The 20,748-nt window shown below is 31.5% G+C and overlaps 3 protein-coding genes across 3 annotated transcripts in view; all 3 read right to left on the reverse strand.

The window, feature by feature from the left end:
• Window positions 1-2,001: 2,001 nt before the first annotated feature.
• Window positions 2,002-2,476, reverse strand: LOC145627545 (uncharacterized). Its single transcript, XM_081679921.1, has 2 exons — window positions 2,382-2,476; window positions 2,002-2,230 (listed from the first exon to the last, which is right to left on the reverse strand). Exons 1-2 carry the CDS (start codon window positions 2,474-2,476, stop codon window positions 2,002-2,004), a joined length of 324 nt encoding a protein of 107 aa, XP_081536047.1.
• A 1,612-nt stretch (window positions 2,477-4,088) lies between these two features.
• On the reverse strand, window positions 4,089-11,684 carry LOC145628753 (protein neprosin-like). Its single transcript, XM_081681139.1, has 7 exons — window positions 11,073-11,684; window positions 10,842-10,928; window positions 10,201-10,470; window positions 7,408-7,578; window positions 6,642-6,695; window positions 5,050-5,196; window positions 4,089-4,714 (listed from the first exon to the last, which is right to left on the reverse strand). Exons 1-7 carry the CDS (start codon window positions 11,277-11,279, stop codon window positions 4,337-4,339), a joined length of 1,314 nt encoding a protein of 437 aa, XP_081537265.1. The 5' UTR covers window positions 11,280-11,684; the 3' UTR covers window positions 4,089-4,336.
• A 3,754-nt stretch (window positions 11,685-15,438) lies between these two features.
• Window positions 15,439-20,748, reverse strand: part of LOC145628754 (protein ILITYHIA-like) — a 30,320-nt gene continuing 25,010 nt past the window's right edge. Inside the window, exons 47-60 of the mRNA XM_081681140.1 lie at window positions 20,574-20,688; window positions 20,361-20,471; window positions 20,127-20,264; window positions 19,928-20,050; window positions 19,733-19,804; window positions 18,468-18,580; window positions 17,849-18,007; window positions 17,634-17,730; window positions 17,372-17,554; window positions 17,084-17,278; window positions 16,797-16,976; window positions 16,577-16,709; window positions 16,392-16,470; window positions 15,439-15,828 (exon numbers count right to left, since the gene is read on the reverse strand). Of these exons, the coding sequence (XP_081537266.1) occupies window positions 15,786-15,828; window positions 16,392-16,470; window positions 16,577-16,709; window positions 16,797-16,976; window positions 17,084-17,278; window positions 17,372-17,554; window positions 17,634-17,730; window positions 17,849-18,007; window positions 18,468-18,580; window positions 19,733-19,804; window positions 19,928-20,050; window positions 20,127-20,264; window positions 20,361-20,471; window positions 20,574-20,688 (1,741 nt within the window). The 3' untranslated portion in view covers window positions 15,439-15,785. The remainder of the gene's footprint in view (window positions 15,829-16,391; window positions 16,471-16,576; window positions 16,710-16,796; window positions 16,977-17,083; window positions 17,279-17,371; window positions 17,555-17,633; window positions 17,731-17,848; window positions 18,008-18,467; window positions 18,581-19,732; window positions 19,805-19,927; window positions 20,051-20,126; window positions 20,265-20,360; window positions 20,472-20,573; window positions 20,689-20,748) is intronic.

The following is a 20,748-nucleotide window of genomic DNA, read 5'->3' on the forward strand; positions in this document are numbered from 1 at the left end:
ATCTATTTAACGATATTTTTATCCTAATACAAGTATTAATTATAAACCATCAAACCTTTTTCTTAAAAGAAAAGAAGGAAAAAAAAAGGGTATATAATCATGTAACATATGCTCCCTGTCAAATAAATAGGCCCACAATTAAAATCCCATGGTGGGTTTCACGTGCCATGCACAGACGACAAACCAACAAAAGAAGAAAAGCAAAACCAAGAGTTGGAGCTTTCTTCGATCTTATCTTAATCATGGCAAATTTTTAGCAAAACCATTAAATAAATTAATATTTACAGATCGATCGAAGTTCATGAAGATCTGTTGAGTTGACCAGTCAAACCTCAAAGCTACTTTAAATTCAAAAAGGTGTTCACTTTGTTGTGGACTTGACATGCAACTTATTGCCTTTTACTCGTAACCTTCTTTGACTCATGCATCATGCATACCTCTCTCTATCTCCTATCATATTCTTTTTTTTTTTTTTTTTTTTGAAAGATACCTCCTATCATATTCAATTATTCATAAATCTTAATCTTGGTAAGAAATTAAAATTTCTTGCTTGTTGAATTGTTGATAATATTTTCACATAACAATAATATACAAATATACGTTTATATATCTTCATGATGAATGTATGTCTCTAGCTAAAAACTAAGAGATATATATTATAGGTGTTTTTAAGCAAGAGCGAGTTTTTCTTAAAAAAAAATAAATAAAAAATAGAAAATAAAAAAAAAAGAATCAAGAGCAAGGTTTTTTTTTTTTTTTTTTTTTTTTTTTTTTTTTTTTTTTTTTGCTATATAGTGAGTCATTAGTTTTGTTCATTTGAAGAATTTTAAATGAGCCAGACTTATAAATTGAGAAAAAAAAAATGTTATAGCTAGATATGTACCCTAAATTTAGGTATACAAATACAACTAAGAATACGTTCATAGTTCAATACATACTAAATGTGAGCATGTAATATGTTTTCCCTTCTAGGATAATTATTAATTAGGGTGTTATAAAATATTTTTTTCCCCATAGAATTACTAACTATATATATTCCTTATAATTTTAAAATTTATTTGTAAAATTTAGATATGCTATGACCATACTTGAAGTTCCTTTTTTTTTTTTTTTTTTGGGATGGTACTCCTGGTAGTATAAAGTTGAATTATGCATTAAAAATGAACAGTAAGTCCTATATGTTTAGAGGAAATTAAAGTTCGAAAAAATACGTCAACAAAACTATTGCTCTTCCTTCATCGACATTCAAATGATAGTTTTTATTATTGGTTCACAAACTAGAATTGATAGAATGATGTAGTGTTAGTTCAAATAATGTTTCCCGTCATTAAAAAAATAAAAGTTCAAATAATGTTACAACTAACATATATGCATATTATGAAGCTCTTTAATACAAGAAAATTTGTTTGTACATTAAGAAAATTGCAAGTTAATAATCGTATATACTACGCTTTTTACCCATAAATATTCACCAACAAATATGAATCAATCAACATAGTAGTGATTTGATGATAGATAGGCGTGTGATTCTCACATGAGACACTCGATTGTGGACCGAGAGAGTACTTAATTCATCTATCTAGTGATAGATATCAAGGAAGGAATTCTTTTCATCATGCACAAGTGTTATGGGATAGTTCACACATTCACACCAAACACTTGAAAGTCCAACACATTTATAAAATCAACAAGAGAATGTTATGAAACGAAAAAATGAAATTAAACAAAGTGCGTGTATTATGAATTTATGATTTATATAAAATTCTGAGCTTAACCCATGTATTTATACTCCATATAAATGCTACCCAAATTACAAAACTTGTACAAACTGAAAATTAAACCTCCAAAAAACTTTGGACTTATTACTTGTGCAATATTTCCTAGATTCTTGGAACACTTGAGAGAATCTTACTAAAATTAAAACCTAATAACCAAACAAAAATACTTTAAAAATAATAAATTCAAAAGGTGATTAATTAATTAATTAACTAAGTATGTTAATTAGCATGAAGGAGGATCAAACTTGTAGAATTTATCAACAGCAACTGAAACTTCCCAAATGCAACTAAGACCTTTGGGAAAAATCACAATGTCTCCTGCCCCAAATTCTACTCCTTCATTATCATTTGTTGACCCTTTTTTAGGGTATGCCTTTACTTTTCCTCTCACAAAATAGCATGTCTCCGTTGCATCATATTTCAATGTTATTTTTCCTGGTGGACAACCCCATCTGCATATCATCACAAACAAACAAACAAACATAACAAAAAAATAATGTTATTATCTTTGTTCGGGTTTTGTTTAGTTCAGTAGTTCTGGTTATACTATCAACGTGACTGTTAATTCCAGACTCATAAAGTAACTAGAAGATGTATACTTACTTAGGCCAGGATTTAATGCCAAGTTCAGATAAACGAGCTTCGGAAGGATTTTTCTCGATTATGATCTTGATATTTGATTCTGAAGTTGTTCCCATTTTTTTTTTTAGTATTTGTTAATAAAAGAGTTTTTGAGAAAGATGAAAATGGAGGAAGGGAGTTATTTTTATGGTTGTTTTAGGATGTGTTTGGTTTATTTATAATGGTATAGGGAAGAATGGGAAAGAAGGGGACAAGGAGAAAAAGGAATTTTAAATGTAGGGCAATGAGAAAAGGAATTTTTTTTTTTTTTTTTTGTTAATGTGTGTTTTTTTATTGAATAGAAATATGAGTAAGGAAAGACCTAAGCAAGAAGTCTTTCCTTAATAGTAGTATATATAGCTCTATACAGAAGAACATATTTATTCTATTCCTAAAATATCATGTGTTCCATACTTCATATACGACAAATCAAGCTTTATTTGGTAGAGTTGGTGGAGAGATCACCTTGTAACTTTGAGGTCACGGGATCGAATTTTACCAACTCCATTTGGTTGGGAGTAAAGAAATTCTCTTACCTTCTCCCTCTACTCTCAACTCTTAAACATTGACTTGCAACGGTTTAGTAGGATTCCTTAAATATACATATTACTCCGTATTAATATTATTATGTACAGAATAATAATTTCAATAGGTTAAAAGTTTACCTTTTTAATAAGTGAGTTAGATTCGGGTCTAAGGCTTTCAAATTGTTTAGATTAACTACTTTTCAACATGTTTAGATTAATTGTACTATTTTTCAACTTGTTTATTAACAAGACGAATTTGAACCCGACACAACATTATCTATTTTACAATTATCATAATGTAAGCCGTATAAATTAAGTGGAAATAAGAATATAATTGACTTTGAGTTTAAATGATGTTAGGAGTAGGCCCAATATGGAGGTTGGGTCCCAAGAATCCAATGAGATTGTCAAGTCCAGGTAGGGTGTGGGCTAGTCCTACAAGACTACTCAATTTTGATATTTTGATTCAAAATTATCCAATCATAATCATAATGACCCTATTTGACCCGTTTATCATATCTACGAAGAAAACATATGTAATAGTTTTAATTAACAAAGAAAGAAAAAGAAAAAGTTATTTTACAAAAAGTTAAAGAGCAAAGTTTATAAACTTGTAATCTATTATTCTTCTATAAATTATTTGTAGCTTTTCTAATAATAAATCATTGCTGCTTTTTGCATGATAAATTAAGTAAAGTTATCTTAGAACTAGACTTTTTTTTAGTTGGATTCTAACTATATCTTAAAGAAAGTTAAAGATAGCATGCAGTCTAAGATATAATTCCCCATTCAAAAAATTCAAAGCAATGTGAGTATGTGACTTTTAGTTCTCATCATGTAGAAGGGATAACCCGATTAATTTAAATATGTATCATGTATGTTCAACATCACACAGCTATTTTTTGGTCCAAAGACATTATGTCTAATTGAGTCATTTGCATTTCAAATAATAAAAAAAAAAAAGTAAATGTTCGTTATGGTCTAATTTATAGTTATACGCTTTGGGTGATACTTAAAATTCAAGATTGAATCATGTCTTCATATATTAGTCTTTTTTTTTCGCCTTCTTTAGATACGCACATAATCTCTACTTGATATCTATATCTACTTGATGCTTATGTTTGGAATCTTACTAGTTAGAGAAATTCGAGACATACAAAGAAATTGCCACTTCTATTAAGAATAATGCTTTCTTCCTAGATTATTTCACAATTACATTTCTTTGTCACCTTTTTAGATTGACCAAAGAAATATTATAACTAGAAGATAACTGCAGAGAACAAAATCAGAAAGCATTGTGAATTTGTGATATATTTACCTTAGCTTAAAACAAGTAAAATAAAAGAATTAATACTAGAAAAGAAAAAAAAAAAAGATTTAATTATATTCTAGGTAGATTTGGGCTAAGAATCATGGACACTTTGGGCTTCTCCCAGGCCCACCATAGTAGAAATGTTGGCCCCAATCACTGTTGTATGAACTCTGAATATCATAACAGTTGATATTCTCAGCAAGAATTTGGATATCTTGGGGTGCACTAAGGCTGTTGTCTGAGTCCACAACCTCTAGATTCCTGAAGTAACTGGCTTGGCCAAACCCATCTTCGGCGAAATGGCCCGAACCCATTTGAGTCGCGGTGTGAAGCCCGTTAGCCTGTGTGTTGACCACCTCACCACCCCACTCTACCATGGTTGCATGATCTGTTAGGTGGGTGAACAACTCTGCTGGCCAGTACCCTACTAGGGTGTCATCCCCAAAGCTCATCCACCAATTTCCAAGTTTTGGATCCTACAATTTTCAAACAAAAAAATATCATAAAATAAAGCCCGATTCTTAGGAAAGTTGACTGTAGTAGACATTTTATACACCAAAGCCTAAGTAAAAATGTGTGTGAATGTATGTACACATGATACACCGGAGTGTATAGTGGACACCTTAAAAGACGTGCTTAACTTATAACTTCATAACTCAAGTCATCTTATATCCCTAGAATTATAATCCTAAAAGTTATTCCACAAATTACATATAATCATGAAAATATTTTAATATATACTTCGTATTATTTAAATTAACGAATGATATGCTACCTACAAGTATATAGTTCAAAATGAGGAGACACAAACCTTCCAAATGAGGATGGTGATGTCAAATTGGCTGCCTTGAAACGAAGAAACCGGAGAAATAGCAGCTCCAATTGCAATTTGGCTATTAATTTGAATAAACCCAGCACATAGAAGATTGTAGCAACCAGTTGCTTGATACGAGTCACTCTGTATCATGTCAAACAACATAATTTAATATCATTCCTTTACTCGATTTTATTACCATCTATTATCACTTTGTTTATCAATTATTAGTATATTATTACTAATAATTAGAATTTGAAAACAATGTAGTACAATTTACATTTTAAAATACAATATATTACAACTAATAACAACTCTCTTATTAGCGTGTTATGTACAAGTCACTAGTAGCATTCTCATAAGTCATAACCTCAAATCGACTTATCAATTTTACTTCCACTCTACTGTTTTGATAACCACTAATCAAATCTAATTAACAGAAGTTTGCTACGCATGCATTTAGTGAGATAAGGACATACAACCTTATTTAAGATGCATTCGATTCACCTGGTATTTAGTTATCTAACTTAAAGCACAGATTTTATAACTTAAAGTTCACCTCTAGCCCTCTAGGTCACCTTTGTAGATCCTAGGAGTGAATTTCAATCAACTCATCTTTTATCAAAATATGTTAATTGCAAGTCACTCTACCATGCAAAAATAGGAAAAAATTAAAATAAAATAGAAAACAAAAGGGATTAACGGCCATTTAATAAGATCCACTAACAAAGGGGTGTAAATTTCATCATTATAAGTAATGAATAGGTGGTCCAAATATTTTTGGGAATTGGTGTAATCAAATTTGGTCAGTTGATCATTATTCAGATATTAAGGCACATGGTTGTGTCACTTTCGTACCATTACTTATAATTAGTACACAAGTGTACTAACTAATTAATGGTTATTATCTTATTTAATGCATACACTATTACCATTGGATCCATCCAATCTCATTTTCTATAAATAAATTAAAATCATGAATGTACTTTGTAATGTTTTTCTCCATATTTGGATAGCATAATTGAGCAAAATCTAACATACATCTGTAAGTAATTGGAGTTACAAAATGCGAAGTATGAAATACACAGGCATACATGATACATACATTCAAGCATATAGTCTATCGTTAAGGTAATTAGTAAGTTTTGAAACTCGTTTAATGCTTCTCGCAATTGTTTGTGTGTTTCATAATAGAATGAGTATTTGTTTGGTAAAAATCGGCTTTTACCAGATTTGTAATTAAAGAGATGCTAAAACCAGAGAAATTATTGTTGACATTAATTAAAACAGAATTTGACTTTTATACATTACAAATAGTGAACAAAGTAGGTGAATTTATTAATAATTTTGACCTTAAAGACACTTAATTACCCATGTGATTATCTTCTGACTTCAAAAAAATTTCTATCCCTTGTATTCTTTAATTTTTCTACTTGTATTTCCTAAATTTATTAATGTGCTGACTTTTATTTGCCAGTAGTTAGTAATTAAGTAATTAGTAATAAAACACCAAGCAATTTCCATATTATAATTTCAATTAACTAAATAAAAAATGGCAAAAAGATTAAAATAAAGGGAAGAAATCTGACCGTCCAGTAAGTGAATAATCTTGGCCTGCTATCACCATAAAGCTCCGGACTGACCTGACTAGTACAACAATCATATCCTTAGGGCTTCCATCAAATAATTAATGTATTCATGCATAATGTAAATATATCTGCTTAAAATAGAATAACGCAAGATATGTGAATATTCCGTGTTAAGTAATAATGCAAATTCTAATATGAGACGATTTCATGTCATGGCGAGAATCAATGGTTTTTGAAATAGCACTAGACTCAGCAAACTCTTTTTAAATGAGCAAAACTTAAATTTAAAATTACAATAGATAGTTTCAGTTAGAATAAATCAAGTGAAAAAGACGACCTTATATCCTAAATAAAGTATGAAGTCGAGTATCATCTTTAATTATATGGGGTCGAGCCAATATATTACAGTATAGGGAACACATACAATGCCCTAGAGGTATATGGGAAATCACAATGTATTAACAAGTTCCTATGAAGGGATATAGTCAAACATCAAGGTTCATACTACTTGTATGCATGCTATGTTACTATGACTCGGGTACCTATGTCCGACACAGATACGTGTTTAAGTGTTCGACTCGGCTATTTTGTGAAAAAGTTTTATGATTTTGAACTAAAAGTGAAGTGTCAGATGCCACACCCATATCTGAGTGTCGAGGATCCGACACGAGTATATGAGGTGAAATGAAGAGTTCGAGTAGCATAGGTTGTATGGAGTAATTATAAAAGAAATTGATCATTGGAGTAAAAAAAAGAGAGTACATACCTGCCAACCAGCTTCGATACTGTTAAGATCAGAGCCGTCAAAATTGCCAGATAAAACCCAAATTTGAGAAAGGCTAAATTCGTTCAATTCTTCAATTGATGGATCCCACACGTTTATTGTTGCCTTTGCTCCATATATTTCTTCTGATGTTCCCGTATAAGCTATTGCATGCTACACAACAACAAGCATTACACATTAATTATAATTTTTTTTTAATTATTTAAAAAATAAAAAAATCAAAGGTAATTCCATTACAATTCATAATCTATTCGTATGCACTAAAAACTACGAGTCCAGATTATATAGAAACTTTGCATGACATGATGTCACGTGTAGTCGTGTATTTTTATGTATCAACTCCTTATGTTATAATTCCTATTTGCTATCCCTCACTGTCAATTCTTTCTCTCTCTCTCTCTTTTTTTTTTTAATTGTTCAATGTCTTTCCATGTACAAGTACTCAATTTTCTTTTACTTGATTGTCATTTTCCTCTTCAAGTTAGTGAATTAATTCAATGAATAAGTTTTTACAAAAATCAAGATGCACATGTACATTTTCTCCTTTAACTTTTCAAATTTCAATAATTTTAGTTTTAGATTTAAATTAATAATTGAAGAGGAGGAAGGGAAAATAAAATAGATATTATAGTTTTAATCCTCAATTTTTATCAATAGATGTTTTTAAACAATACTCTTTACTAAAGAGTGAAAATTCAATACTTAAAAAAAATAAAAATAAATCTATACTATATACTAAAGTAATCACCAGAGTTATCCCTTAAGTACATATGTCACATTCACAACAAAAATTTTCCCGCCCAAATATTTTTTAGCTTTTTTTTTTAAATTTCTTTTTTTCCCTTAAAAATAACATGATAAAAAAAATTTAATGAAAAAAAACTTACAATAATTTATAAAATATTTTAAATAATGTATCTAACATGAGAATTTTAAGGATAGCCATGATATGAATTCAAATTCAAAAATAAAAAATGTTACATATAAGCCATTTCATTTAAACTAACTCCATTTTAATTGAATTTTATTAATTAATTAATTAATTTATTTATTTTTATTTTCAAGTCTTATTATTATAAATCCGTGCATTTGCACGGGGATAAAACTAGTAAATAAATAAAAAAGCTACCAATTTAGCATATGTAATGTGGTATGAATGGAGGGAGTGGAGCAAAAGTGGTGCATTTAAACCTTGGGCCCTTCAATAAGCCAAATTCAAGGAATGAAGGAAACAAAATTGGTTAGGAATATAGACCCATTTTATTTAAGTTCCTTCCTTACATCCCTCTTGGCCTCTCAATATTACAGTTGGCATGACCTTAGTTTTGTAATTTTTTTTTTGTAAAATATACACTACTCCGTACAATATTACGAAGTATATGATAATTCCAAGATAGTCTTATCTTTCACTTATTACGCAATAATAAAAACAAAAAATATTATGACATTAATCACCGCTCTTGTCATTATCATTCTGGTTGTGAAATAAAAGGCGCAAAGGGACATCAGAAGTCAATTTTAGTTGTCACAACTTAACTTTAGACTTTAGTTTATTTCTTAAATGGATGATTGAAAATGCACGAGAGGGGAAAATCGGAAGGTTTTATTAGCCTCATTCTTTGTGGACCAACTTACAAGATTTTAATTACATGGTAGTATTATGGTACTACTTTGGAAAATAAGGGAGAAAAAAAAAAGTATAAAAATACTAAATTCCTAATCAAGTAAGTAGAATCACAAATGGGATCAAACATTTCTTTGAAAAAGTGATATGTCTTATCACTAATTGTCAAAAGTCAAAAGAGTCAACATACATAATCCTAATTCCTAATTGACTAAAAATTCCTTGTAATCTTGATAATAAGCGCATGCAATTTTTTCCCATGCACATAGCAACAGTTAAAGACGAGTGAATTGAATAGTACAAATTGCTAAAGTTCCCTAATTGATTGTCTTGGTCCTTCCTAATTGAGCAACCTAAATAATTAGAAGTACTGTACTAATTATTAATTCCAACTGCTAGTTTTTTTTTAAAATTTTATAATTTAATTTTTTTTTTATGCTAAAATAGTAATCATACACTATTAACGGTGTACGTATCTAATTGATAGGCAAGGCAAGTAAATATCGACTAGTATAGCACTATAGCTTAGTTAATGTTATAGCCCTTATATAGCCTTATAGGCGGCCATTTTATAATAAAGGGTCATACGAAGAACTCCGTATTATTTTGCAACAAGTATATAAATGGGAGAAACATTTCGTGACTAAGTTTTAAAAACAATAAAACTAAAGGTTCGTTTGACATTGCAGTGGTTTTCTGTTTTTTGGTTTTTTGGTGAAAGTACGATTATAATTTAATACATTGCTAATTTGCTATTATCCATTACGTTAACTAGTTATTATTCACTCTGCCTATCTATTTAACATGCAATCATATACTCTCGCATAAAATTTTAAGTATAACAATAATGTAAATTCGTGGAAGAAAACCTAGCTAGCAATGAAGAAATATATTATTGGATTAATCCTCAATCAACATCATAATTAATTATGACAAAAAATATCATTATCTCTTGATCACTACTTAACACACATTATAATGATACCAACATTATCAACAATCAAACAAATCATTACAACAATTAAGAGGTATATATATCCTCCAACCTTCATTTTCATTTTAAATTATAACAACTCAACAAATAAATAATTAAATTTTAACATCAATTAATGAAGTAATTAGCTAGTTTAAACAAAAATTGAACTACATACCTCATGACCATTGCCATTGACAACATCAGGAGCATCAGCCCTTCTAGCTAAAGTAAGTGATCGCGGTCGTTTCTTTCCGAAATCATACAATGATTTAGACCTTAGCACATCATGCACTGTACTCCGGCGTACCGGAACAGTTCCCTTAGGGCATCTTGTTCCATTTAAATGCCACATTTGCCATTCTATTTCTTTGCCCTTTCTATTATCCCCTTCTTTTAATTCATCTATTTTTACCATTTTCATTTTTGGCTTTTCTGTTGGCGTTTTCTGTCACATACAAAATATTAAATTTGATTAGACAATGTCTTAAAATTGATGAAATGAAATAATACTGTCTCTATCCGAAAATAACCACGTTTTTATGTAAGCGATAGTAGTGCAATTTGGATTTTGGACTAGTTATGTGACAGCTAAACTCAAAAAGTGAAAGTACACTCGTGAAAATGAAAATTAAAGTTTTAGAAACTGAAATGAAACCACTTGAATAATGGTATAGTCCAATGTAACATTAAGTACCAATTAATTTTGCACCTAAAGTTTTAAGCTTTTATTCACGTTCAATTATTATTTTTTTTTTATTTAAAAAAAAAAACTTAAATTTTATTTGCTAAAATTATTTGAGGAAAGAAGAAACAAACCTGAATCTTGTGATTCTTCAAAAGGGGATGATCAAAAGCTGGTTGTTTTTTTCTATGAACACAATCTATAATGTCTCCATCAGGGCTCTGAAATTAGTGGAAAAAACAAAATTAGTCATACAAAAAAACAAAATAGAAGATTCATAAACACCAACAAAAACCCTTCCAAAAAAATTAATCAAATTAAAAACAAATTAATAGATTAATTAATAAACTAATTAGCAAACAAACCTGAATGGTAAGAATGGAAGGCTTGTTAATCTTGTTAATGTGCTTCTGAATCCTCTCAAATCTCAAATCACTAACTTGTCTATATTTTGTGTAATTTAACCCCAAAGTAACATTAAATATTCCCAAAAACAGAACAAATAATACTAGAAAACCCAGTTGAATTTTACTAGAAAGATGAATATTTCTTCTCCCAATTAAAAAACCCATTTTTTTTTTCCCCAAACTTTCTTTCACATTCTCACTGTAAAATAAAAAATAATAAAAACCCAGATGAGAAAAACTGTTTTTGAATCCCTAAAAAACAGAGTAAGGTTCCTCTGTTTTTATATCTGCTCTGTTTTCTTTCTCTCTCTAGTTTCTCTCTCTATAACAGTAATGTAGAAGTGAATAAGGTGGGTGTAAAAACTGGGAAATGAATTAAATTTAGAAGTTCAAAGGGTTTGAAAGAAGGACAGAGAGATCATGATTGCTGAAAATGCATTGGAGTCATATATAACTTCCCAAAATTAAAACACTCTGTTTTACAATTAATAATAATTTTTCATTTTTTTGGGATTTTTTTTCTGGGTTATTTTTTGGGGTTTTTATGAAGTGGGGTTATAAGAAATTTATACCAAAAAATAAATTAAAAAAGAGAAAAAAAAAAGGGAAATGTGACTTAAAAGGCAAAAATTATAAAGGGTGGAGGAGAGAGAAAGTAGGGCAGACCTACCCAAAGGAAAAGGGAGTTAATGAGAGTATACCCACCTAATTTAATTAATTACTTGTCAAATTGAATATGAGTTTTTAATGATTTGTTATGCATCTATCTGCCAACACCACTGAGTTAAGAAAGGAGCATTAATTTTTCTTGAAACACCACCAATCCACCATCATTAACTACTACTACTATAGTCTAACCAAGTCTATGGGTGTTTTTTAAGCTTATATTTCCTTTTTCATTGTGATTTTTATATGTTAAATTAAGATTAATGTGTATTTGAAGCATGAAATATGAAGTAATTGATAGGGAGTAGTATATAATAAGATAATGAATCCATCTCATATTCTCATGTTAACATGGTCTAAAGAATATGTGTATAAAATTAGTTGATTTTTTGTAAGACTTCTTTCTCAAATAAATGATTTTTTTGGGGGGGTTTACAAGTTCAAACTTGTATTTTGTTGTAAGGTCCAAGTCTTTGTAGCTATATTGCTTTTTGTTTGACTTTTGTATGACTTAAGTCGTATGACAAAATAGTATATATATCACACCGCTTTTATACAAATTTGTCTATGGCTTATTATAATTTGGAAGGAGCCGTTTAAGTGCAACATAATCCAAAGTGAGAAATGTGTCAATTGATTATAAGCTTTTACCTTCTATTTTGTTGGAAATTACAAACTATGATTGAAGTTATTTTAGATTGATAAAGGATATATGAAATTTAAAACAATATACGTAATACAAAGTATTTGAAGTTCGGTATTATAAAACACACATTTCTTTGTTTATATCGTTTTCAATTGACCTAGAATTTTATTGCATGTACGGTCTACTTTTTCAATTATTAAAAAGTTGATACAAGCATACAACTATACAATTCATGAATCATTATGAGTTATTTTCATTATAATTATAATTTAAAAGTCAAAGAATGGTAAAGATTTTGCTCCATTTTAAATGTATACAAGGTACATGTAATGGAAAAGAACGTTCTTACCAAACTATCATCATCAACATCCCTTTTTCTTTCCTTGATTTTTATTTTCTATTTTAATTTTTATTCCTTTTAAGGATTATCTTTGCTTTACATTTTTCCATCCCCAATAATTAACCGTTTTTTTCTTCTAATTTTAGGACATTGTAGAAATTAGAAAAGTAGAAAGCAATGAGTGTGTTCTCTAACTAACTTACTGCCACGTGGCAAATAGGCAATTTAAACAAAGTTTTACACCTAAAGATTAAGTGAAAAATAAAGGATAAATTAAAAAATCGTGATTTATTAAGTATTTAAGTATAATATGTTGACGTACACGGCACTTGGTCAGTCTAAATGTGTAGTACAGTATACTGTAAGATATACATAAACAATACTACATGCAATTTCATATGGTAGTTTTTGCAGCTCAAATTGTTCAACTAAACTTGGTTCATATTTTGCCAAAAAATGGTAACTTTCACTCGTTTAGCATGTTAACTGCTTCCTTTAAATAGGTTCTGTAAATAAGGAAATCTGTTTCAGTTGATTGTTACTTGTATCACAATACAAGTACTATGTAGGATTGTAGGTTATGCGAACTAGCTTACAACAGAATCTCAAATTTTGATTAATTAAATAATTATTTGTATTCTTACAAAATCTAGTTTCTGAATCCTTAATATGTGATTATATAATTTAAAAGTATTTTTTTTAAGGGAGAAGTATTCATATATATTGAGAGGTGACTTTTTACATAAAGTTTCATGTGTGGTTAGCCACATCGTTTGGTCGGGGTTACTTATTCAAGGGTAACCTTTGACCGATCGAGTAATCTATGACCGATTGAATAACCCATCACCGACTGACCACCGAGCAACCCTTGATTGACCGAGTAACCCCTAACCGACCAAGTAACTCCTAATCTTCTGAGTAACCCCTAACTGATCAAGTAACTCCTTGACCAAACGAGTAACCTCTACCACACCGTATAGCCCCACACACACAGAAAATGCTCTGACTTTTTATGTTATATAGATAATTTGATATTTCTCCAACATAATTTAAACTAGACACTAAATTTCGAAAGTGAACATTCCAAAATTGTTTTTTTTTTTTTTTTTTTTTTTTTTTTTTTTTTGGACTAATGAGATTATATTATTGCGCTTGGAGCATTTATGATCTAGGACCACATACATACAACCATATTACAATATTGACAAGTACTCCGTACTAAGTAAATTTAGTATACTTTAAAAAAAAAATAAATAAATTATATTTCTGTATATATGTAAAGTCAAAGGTACATAGTCAAATAGAACTATATTTCCAAAATTTTAAGCAAGTTCCACCAAAGAAAGTATCCTATATTTTGTTGGACTGTTGTAGTGTTGTGCCTTTTTTCCGTCTAAAAATGACAAATTTAGAGTACCAATTTCCTTTCATCTTTGGCATCTATCTTATGATCCCAACATCATATTATTATTTTACTTGACTTTTTATGGTTTTGCTTACGCAGATTCTTGTTAAGGCCGCAACACAAATTCCATTTATGAAATCTGTTTTGAATGTATTACGTACATTTTATGGAAATTAAAAATAGCAAGAGTTTATGAAGCAAGTAAGAATTTATTTATTTTTAGCATCGCCAACAAGTTGGATGCTAATTAGTTTGAAAAGGATTGCGTACGTCTTTTTAATTATAGCATGGCTTTATAGAACAAGCAAGAAATTAGTTTTAACATCTCTAAGAAATTCTATGTCAACGAGTATAGTTGATTTAAGGACTGAAAAATTAGAAGTGGTACTAAGAATTTTTCGGTTGAATTACATAAATGCCGTAAATTTTAATTAAAATCTTCAAAAAAAATCTCTGTTTCCCCCAAAAAACCATCGATATTAACAAGTGTATTACAAATCAGGTTGATCATAAGTCTCTTTGTAATATGGATTCCCTTAATATTAAATTTTGATAAATTATCAATTACAACCATGCAATACCAATTACATAAATGCCGTAAATTTTAATTAAAATCTTCAAAAAAAAAAATCTATGTTTCCTCCAAAAAATCTATCGATATTAATAAGCATATTACAATCAGGTTGAGATCATATGTCTCGTTGTAATATGGATTCCCTTAATATAAAATTCTGATAAATCATCAATTAGAAATATGTAATACATAATGAACTTGATGAAACTTTTTACTACCTCCGTTAACTATTATTTGCAAAATATTTTATATCTCACAAATAATACCCCTTTGTTGCAAATAATAGTTAACGGAGGTAGTAATTATTTTTCCATCAATTTATTTATTTATTTATTTTAAATAGCATGTACAATAGTACTTGTATCTTCCAATTAGAAAGAGCATAGCAAATAGACAAAGACAAAGTCTTTAATTAGCGATTAATTTTATTGAATGTGACATACTAGACTTGAAGAAGTTGGGCGTTAATATCAGAATAAGGTGGCTAAGAGCTGTAAAAAAGTGGGGACAAATACAGAAAATAAAGGAAGACGTAGTAGTCAAAAATTAATAGCATAAGCCGTACTTTTATAATTAGTCTCCCTTTTAAGGCACGATTAAGATCAACAGCGCAGCCGCACAACCAACAAAATCTGATTGATCAACAGCTACATTTTCATTAATTTGTACAGTACAGCAGAAAAAACAAGTGCACTACATTGTAACAAAGGCAATTTTATTTCAAAAAAGCTCAATTATCTACCTTTTAATTTCTATTTAACAAAAAGGAATACAATAAAAAGCAATGATTGGGGGATCTAAGGGACCAAAATTACTCTTACATATTCTATCTACAATCGCGGAAGGAACCCCCTTGTAAAAGATATGTTTGCTAGGTGTGTGTTTATGGTGTTGGTATTAGTCTCCGCCAAAAGGAATCACGATATACAGCCTATGCTGCAAAATAACTCACAACGAGCATCCTGTTACAGCAGCTCAATCTCATCCTTAACCAAAACTTTCTGCAATCGGACAAATGAATTAACCTAAAAGTAAAATTTTCAGCCACTTGTATTGTCATCTTCACTATCTTCATCACCATCACTGCACATCAAATAACGGTCCCATTAGTGAGCCAACAAGGAGATAGACACAATCTGCGCAAACGACTTTCTAAGCTAAGAGCATAACAATTTGATGGATGGATGCATCATGCATGAATGCAAATTTCATTTTCACAACCCTAGGGTTATATAAACTGCGATAGTGCTTCAAATGTATCTACAACCTCGTATCTAATGCTAAGTATGTTACAACTCCACTCTTAGCTGATCCATATTGCAACAATGTCAATTACGCAAAAGGGAGGTCACCACTCACTTCAGTGGAAAAGCTAAACTAACGAAAGGCAATTTCCTCTTATCTGAATACTAGGCTATGGAAGGACTAAGACTAATCTGATGGAAACGAAAGATATAAACTACAACATTATAATTTTCAACATGAAAGTAGTTGTTACAATGGCCAAAAAAAAAAAAAAAAAACCATCAACTTCAATTTACTGCTAGGAACATCTTAAAGTATGAACCAATGCATTAGAGAAAATTGGTTCTGAAGTCTGATGCCACAGCTACTGTATTTAATAGACTTAATAAACAGGGGAATACCTGTGTTCGGGATATTTAGCAAGTCGTCTTGCATCTAAGCCAGTGATGTATTTTTGGGCTGCCTGAACATTATCTGGTCCTGTACACAATAGGCCAAGACCCAAGAGGCATGTAATGTGATTAATTGATGTGAAATATATTACTACTTTTATCTCTTTCATTAACAGCCTCAAAAGAGCAATTACCTTTAGCCAATTGGAATGAATGCACAGCACATCGTTCTGCAGCAAGCTTCACAGGTGTACTTCCATCCTTTAGACACTCAGCCAATGCAGGACCAAAGATCGACACATGTCTCATAATGGCTGAAGGATTTGCCTGCCAAAGAATATAATTCCAGTGTCACATGAGTAGGGAATTAATACGATACATCAAAAGTTCATGTCTAGAAAATAAGTTAAATACCTTTGCAGCAGCCTTCAGAGCAGATAATGCTCTTCGTCTAACTTCACTGGAGTCATCTTTCAGCGCAGAAACTATTGAGGACACAGTTTGAGCATGCAAAGAGCTACTCAATGGGTCACTTTGAATCTGATAAATTAGATATCTTCCAAGTGCTTTTGTAGAACTTTCACGTACTGGGAACTGTATAAAGGAAGTAAAAGAAACTTAATCAGGATTTGAGAAAGGAAAATGTTCATTTCTGCATCTTGATATCAATGTGCACTCTGTGTGTGTCTTTCAGTTGGTACCTTCTCATCTTTTAGCTTGTCTTTCAGCATAGGTATTATGGAGGGTGACAAAGATGATAGACAAACTCTTGATGGGCAGTGTCGAAGCATGGATGAGATAGTGAGTATTGAACCATGTCTTGCAGTCCAGCTGGAAGACAAAGCTGAATCTAACAGGTCTTTGAGTAGATCCTCTAGCTGACTGTCCTCAATGTACTGTAGTCAATAATATTTTAGAACAAGAAAGAAGATGGGAGACTTAGGTACATACATGGAGATAGGCCTAAAGCAATTTCTTTTCATACATACCTCAGATGTGATCCCAAGGATGCTAGATGCAGATACACGAACTAGGTCGTCTTCAAGATCAATAAAGTCTTTTAACAGGTCACAGACACGAGTTTTTACAGCAATGCTTAAACTTTTTCCTGCATGCTTCACGACACCTCTGAGGGCAAGAAGAACAGCTTCTCTCACACCACCTTCAGAAGCCTAACAATCAACCCCACACATTAAACAGCAATACGAGCCAGTGCAAGACAAATAAGAACAATAGAGAAACACAAATTACCTGTAAACTAGACAAAAGATCACTAACTAAAGGATCAACCCTACTGCTGAGTGCACTGAGTTTCCCCAATGCCAATGCAGCACTTGAACGAACAGTTCTGCAAGAAAGAGCTATTTAAATAAACTCCCACAAGAGCAACTTTTAGAATTGCCACCAGCATACAAGACTCAACACTCGTAATCACTGCTACAAAGCTATTAAAATCAGCAGCTGACCTGGTGTTGTCTTGTAAACATTTGATGAACGTTGTTTGCAACTGTGGTAGAAAAGGTTTTAGGGCCATGCCACCCTTCTTAATTATGATGGTCAAAGTTGACAAAATGGCACTTTTAACCTGCCATGGGAACCTATCACCTATGATACGAATCAAAGGCCTGCAGTAAGAATAAAATTTTGTCAGGATTGATTTTGTATTAGAGTTACACCTGTGCATCAAAATAAAATATAAGAGATTAAAGGAGCTACAATCAAATTCTGTCTAAGCTCTGCATAATACGCACAGGCACACAAACACAAACACAAACACAAACAAACATACTTGAGAGAGGGGAGATGCAAAACTAAAACAATATAATGTGCAAGCCAAATTCAACCTTCAGACGCTCGATTAGAGATTAGTACAATTCAAGAGGTGTATTTCACAAGAGCAGTGATATGCTGAAACATTAAGCTAGGGCAGATTAAGTAAGTGCGAATGAACTAGCACAGCAACCCATGAGAACGAGACAGACATCTGATGATCTGAAGGCTTATCTTTCAAAGAAATATCATCAAACATTTGAAGTATAGATAACTATGAGAATGCATGTATATATTGCCATCAGGATAACATACCCTGTTATTGGTATAACAAATGCCTTCAGTGCTGGCTCACTAGTTACATCAATCAACTCTCCAAGACCCAAGGCTGCCTGTTCCCTCAGTTCTGCTGATCCACTGATCAAACCCTGTTAACAAAAAGGAAAAATTCTGATCAAGTAAGATTTTTACAAAAGGGTGGGGAGGATAAGCCATGAATATTACGAGGTTCTCCTAAAATGAACACCAACAATTGCTTATAAGATATCATAGGCTAAAGCAATACACTATTAAACAAATTTAGCTCGAGATTTTAACACCATCAAGATTAGCTTATGCTGTCCCTTTGATCTATATGAGGTTTTACGCATAAAAGTGCCAGCAAGAGTATAAGGCATCAATATGGACTAACATGGATAGCGGAATTCTTGACAGAATTACTGGAATTAAAAAAGGCATCAATGCAGCTATTAAGTAATTTCATCATTTAAATAGGGCACATATGCGGTAATTCAGATGGAAAAAAGGAGATTAGGATTTCACGTGTAGGCATCAAATCAGAAAATGTACAAACTACAAAGGAATGCCAAAAGTTAAGGTCTTGGATCCTATTGACACTAGCATGAAAAAGCATCCGAGCAAACAATCAGAAAGAAAGTAGTCCAAGACATAAACAGCAGCTACTTGCCTTTGATCCACACGGATCAGGTTCCTAGATAATGCATAAAGTTGACATACTGCCAGTGAATACAGATATAAGACTGAAACTCAAAAGATAAGACATGGCCACTGTAAGCCGTAGAACAAGTGGCTTGATTTAATAGGATATGCAAAATCTTACAGGTCCTTGACATATGAAAAAGAAAACACTATATTGTCCTGATCAATCTATAATATGGCATCCAATGATACTTTAATGGCGACTCAATTCTGACACCAGATCAACCAAAAATCCATTCTCACTAATTATAAAAGAGTTCAAAGTTCAACCAACAGCGAGGTAACAATAGCACAACCAGATAACTTTGAGAATGAACTATATACAACGACATTCACCAAAGCAAACGGACAAATATTTCATTCTGAAAGTTATCTACCCTAGCATAGTCAAGGAAAAGCCAAGCCTAATTCGAGAAAATACAAAGTCACGAAAATATGACAGGTGATTAAAATGATATTCCAGAATTGGCTACCATTTTAAGAAAATTCCAACTAGCTGCAAGCCATCACACACTACACTACAAGTTCAAATTAAATAGATTGTCCACCTTTTGAAGATTTACAAAAAGTCAAGAAGATACCTGCAGGAAAATGGGAAGCACAGGTTGCAGGGCTTTTGGAAGACAAAAGCCTGGTACTAGTACTGGTCCTCCCTACAGATTTAATGAACTGTTAAACCTTATGAATCAAACAACATCCACTTAAAATACAGTACAGAAATCATTAGAAACGGAAGATCACAACTGAAAAAAAAAAGAACAATAATATGAACTTGCCTTCTTCTTTCTTCGCTCCTTATCTCTCGCAGTGGATACAGCATCACGAACAAGCTTTATGTGACTTGGGAGTACTTCTTTAGGAATTGAATTCACAACCCTTAACAAAGCTTCCCAGGCAGTCTGCAAAATAAAATATGAGAAACAACTCATGGTATAGAGAATTCAAAGCACATAGCAATGCATTTGCATATATTACCACAACAGTCTCATGATCAGAATCACTGAGCAGAACAATCAAGGTAGATATCATGCTGGGAGCTTCATCATCCAAATAGAGCTTGCTATTCTCGAAGAGATGGCCAATAAGGTACGAAGAACTTCTCCTTATCGATGCCTAAAATCCAGATAAATTGGATATTACAATGGCTTCAACACATGAGAACTATAACTCAGGCTTGACAACTAAGAGATTAGATTTTGCGGGACATACCTTGCTATCACCAGAACCTTTAATAAGCTCTGATATTAAAGAGTCAATTCCTTCGTCATCAATGACCAATACAACAGTCTCTGCAGCTTTCTTTGCTAAATCTTGGACATTCTATACAGCGAAATTAAGTTGTGAGGACTTGGCACAGCTCATAAAGGAAAATCAACATGTATTGGCAGGAAGAAGCAAATAAATGTTTTAGATGCCACAAACCATATTGTCATCACCCATTGCAGAAAGCAGGGCAGGAAGAACAGTATTAAGGTGCAAATTCAGACCAGACCCAGCAACCTCCGCCAAAGCTCCAAGAGCATGTGCATTAAATTCACTAACACAAGAGTAAGAAACATAAACATTAGGGAATAAATCTTTGGAGAGGGAATACATG

Source organism: Chenopodium album, chromosome 4, assembly GCF_948465745.1.
Source record: "Chenopodium album chromosome 4, dcCheAlbu1.1, whole genome shotgun sequence".
Lineage (NCBI taxonomy): Eukaryota > Viridiplantae > Streptophyta > Magnoliopsida > Caryophyllales > Amaranthaceae > Chenopodium > Chenopodium album.

What these genes read in the sequence shown, in the direction of transcription:
- LOC145627545 (XM_081679921.1), bottom strand. Translation starts at nt 2,476, where the DNA reads ATGGGAACAACTTCAGAATCAAATATCAAGATCATAATCGAGAAAAAT. An exon ending in GGCATTAAATCCTGGCCTAA is followed by an intron (nt 2,231 to 2,381) that starts GTAAGTATACAT and finishes GATGATATGCAG; the next exon opens with ATGGGGTTGTCCACCAGGAA.
- LOC145628753 (XM_081681139.1), bottom strand. Translation starts at nt 11,279, where the DNA reads ATGGGTTTTTTAATTGGGAGAAGAAATATTCATCTTTCTAGTAAAATT. An exon ending in TGAAGAATCACAAGATTCAG is followed by an intron (nt 10,471 to 10,841) that starts GTTTGTTTCTTC and finishes TGTATGTGACAG; the next exon opens with AAAACGCCAACAGAAAAGCC. An exon ending in TCACCATCCTCATTTGGAAG is followed by an intron (nt 4,715 to 5,049) that starts GTTTGTGTCTCC and finishes TGAAAATTGTAG; the next exon opens with GATCCAAAACTTGGAAATTG.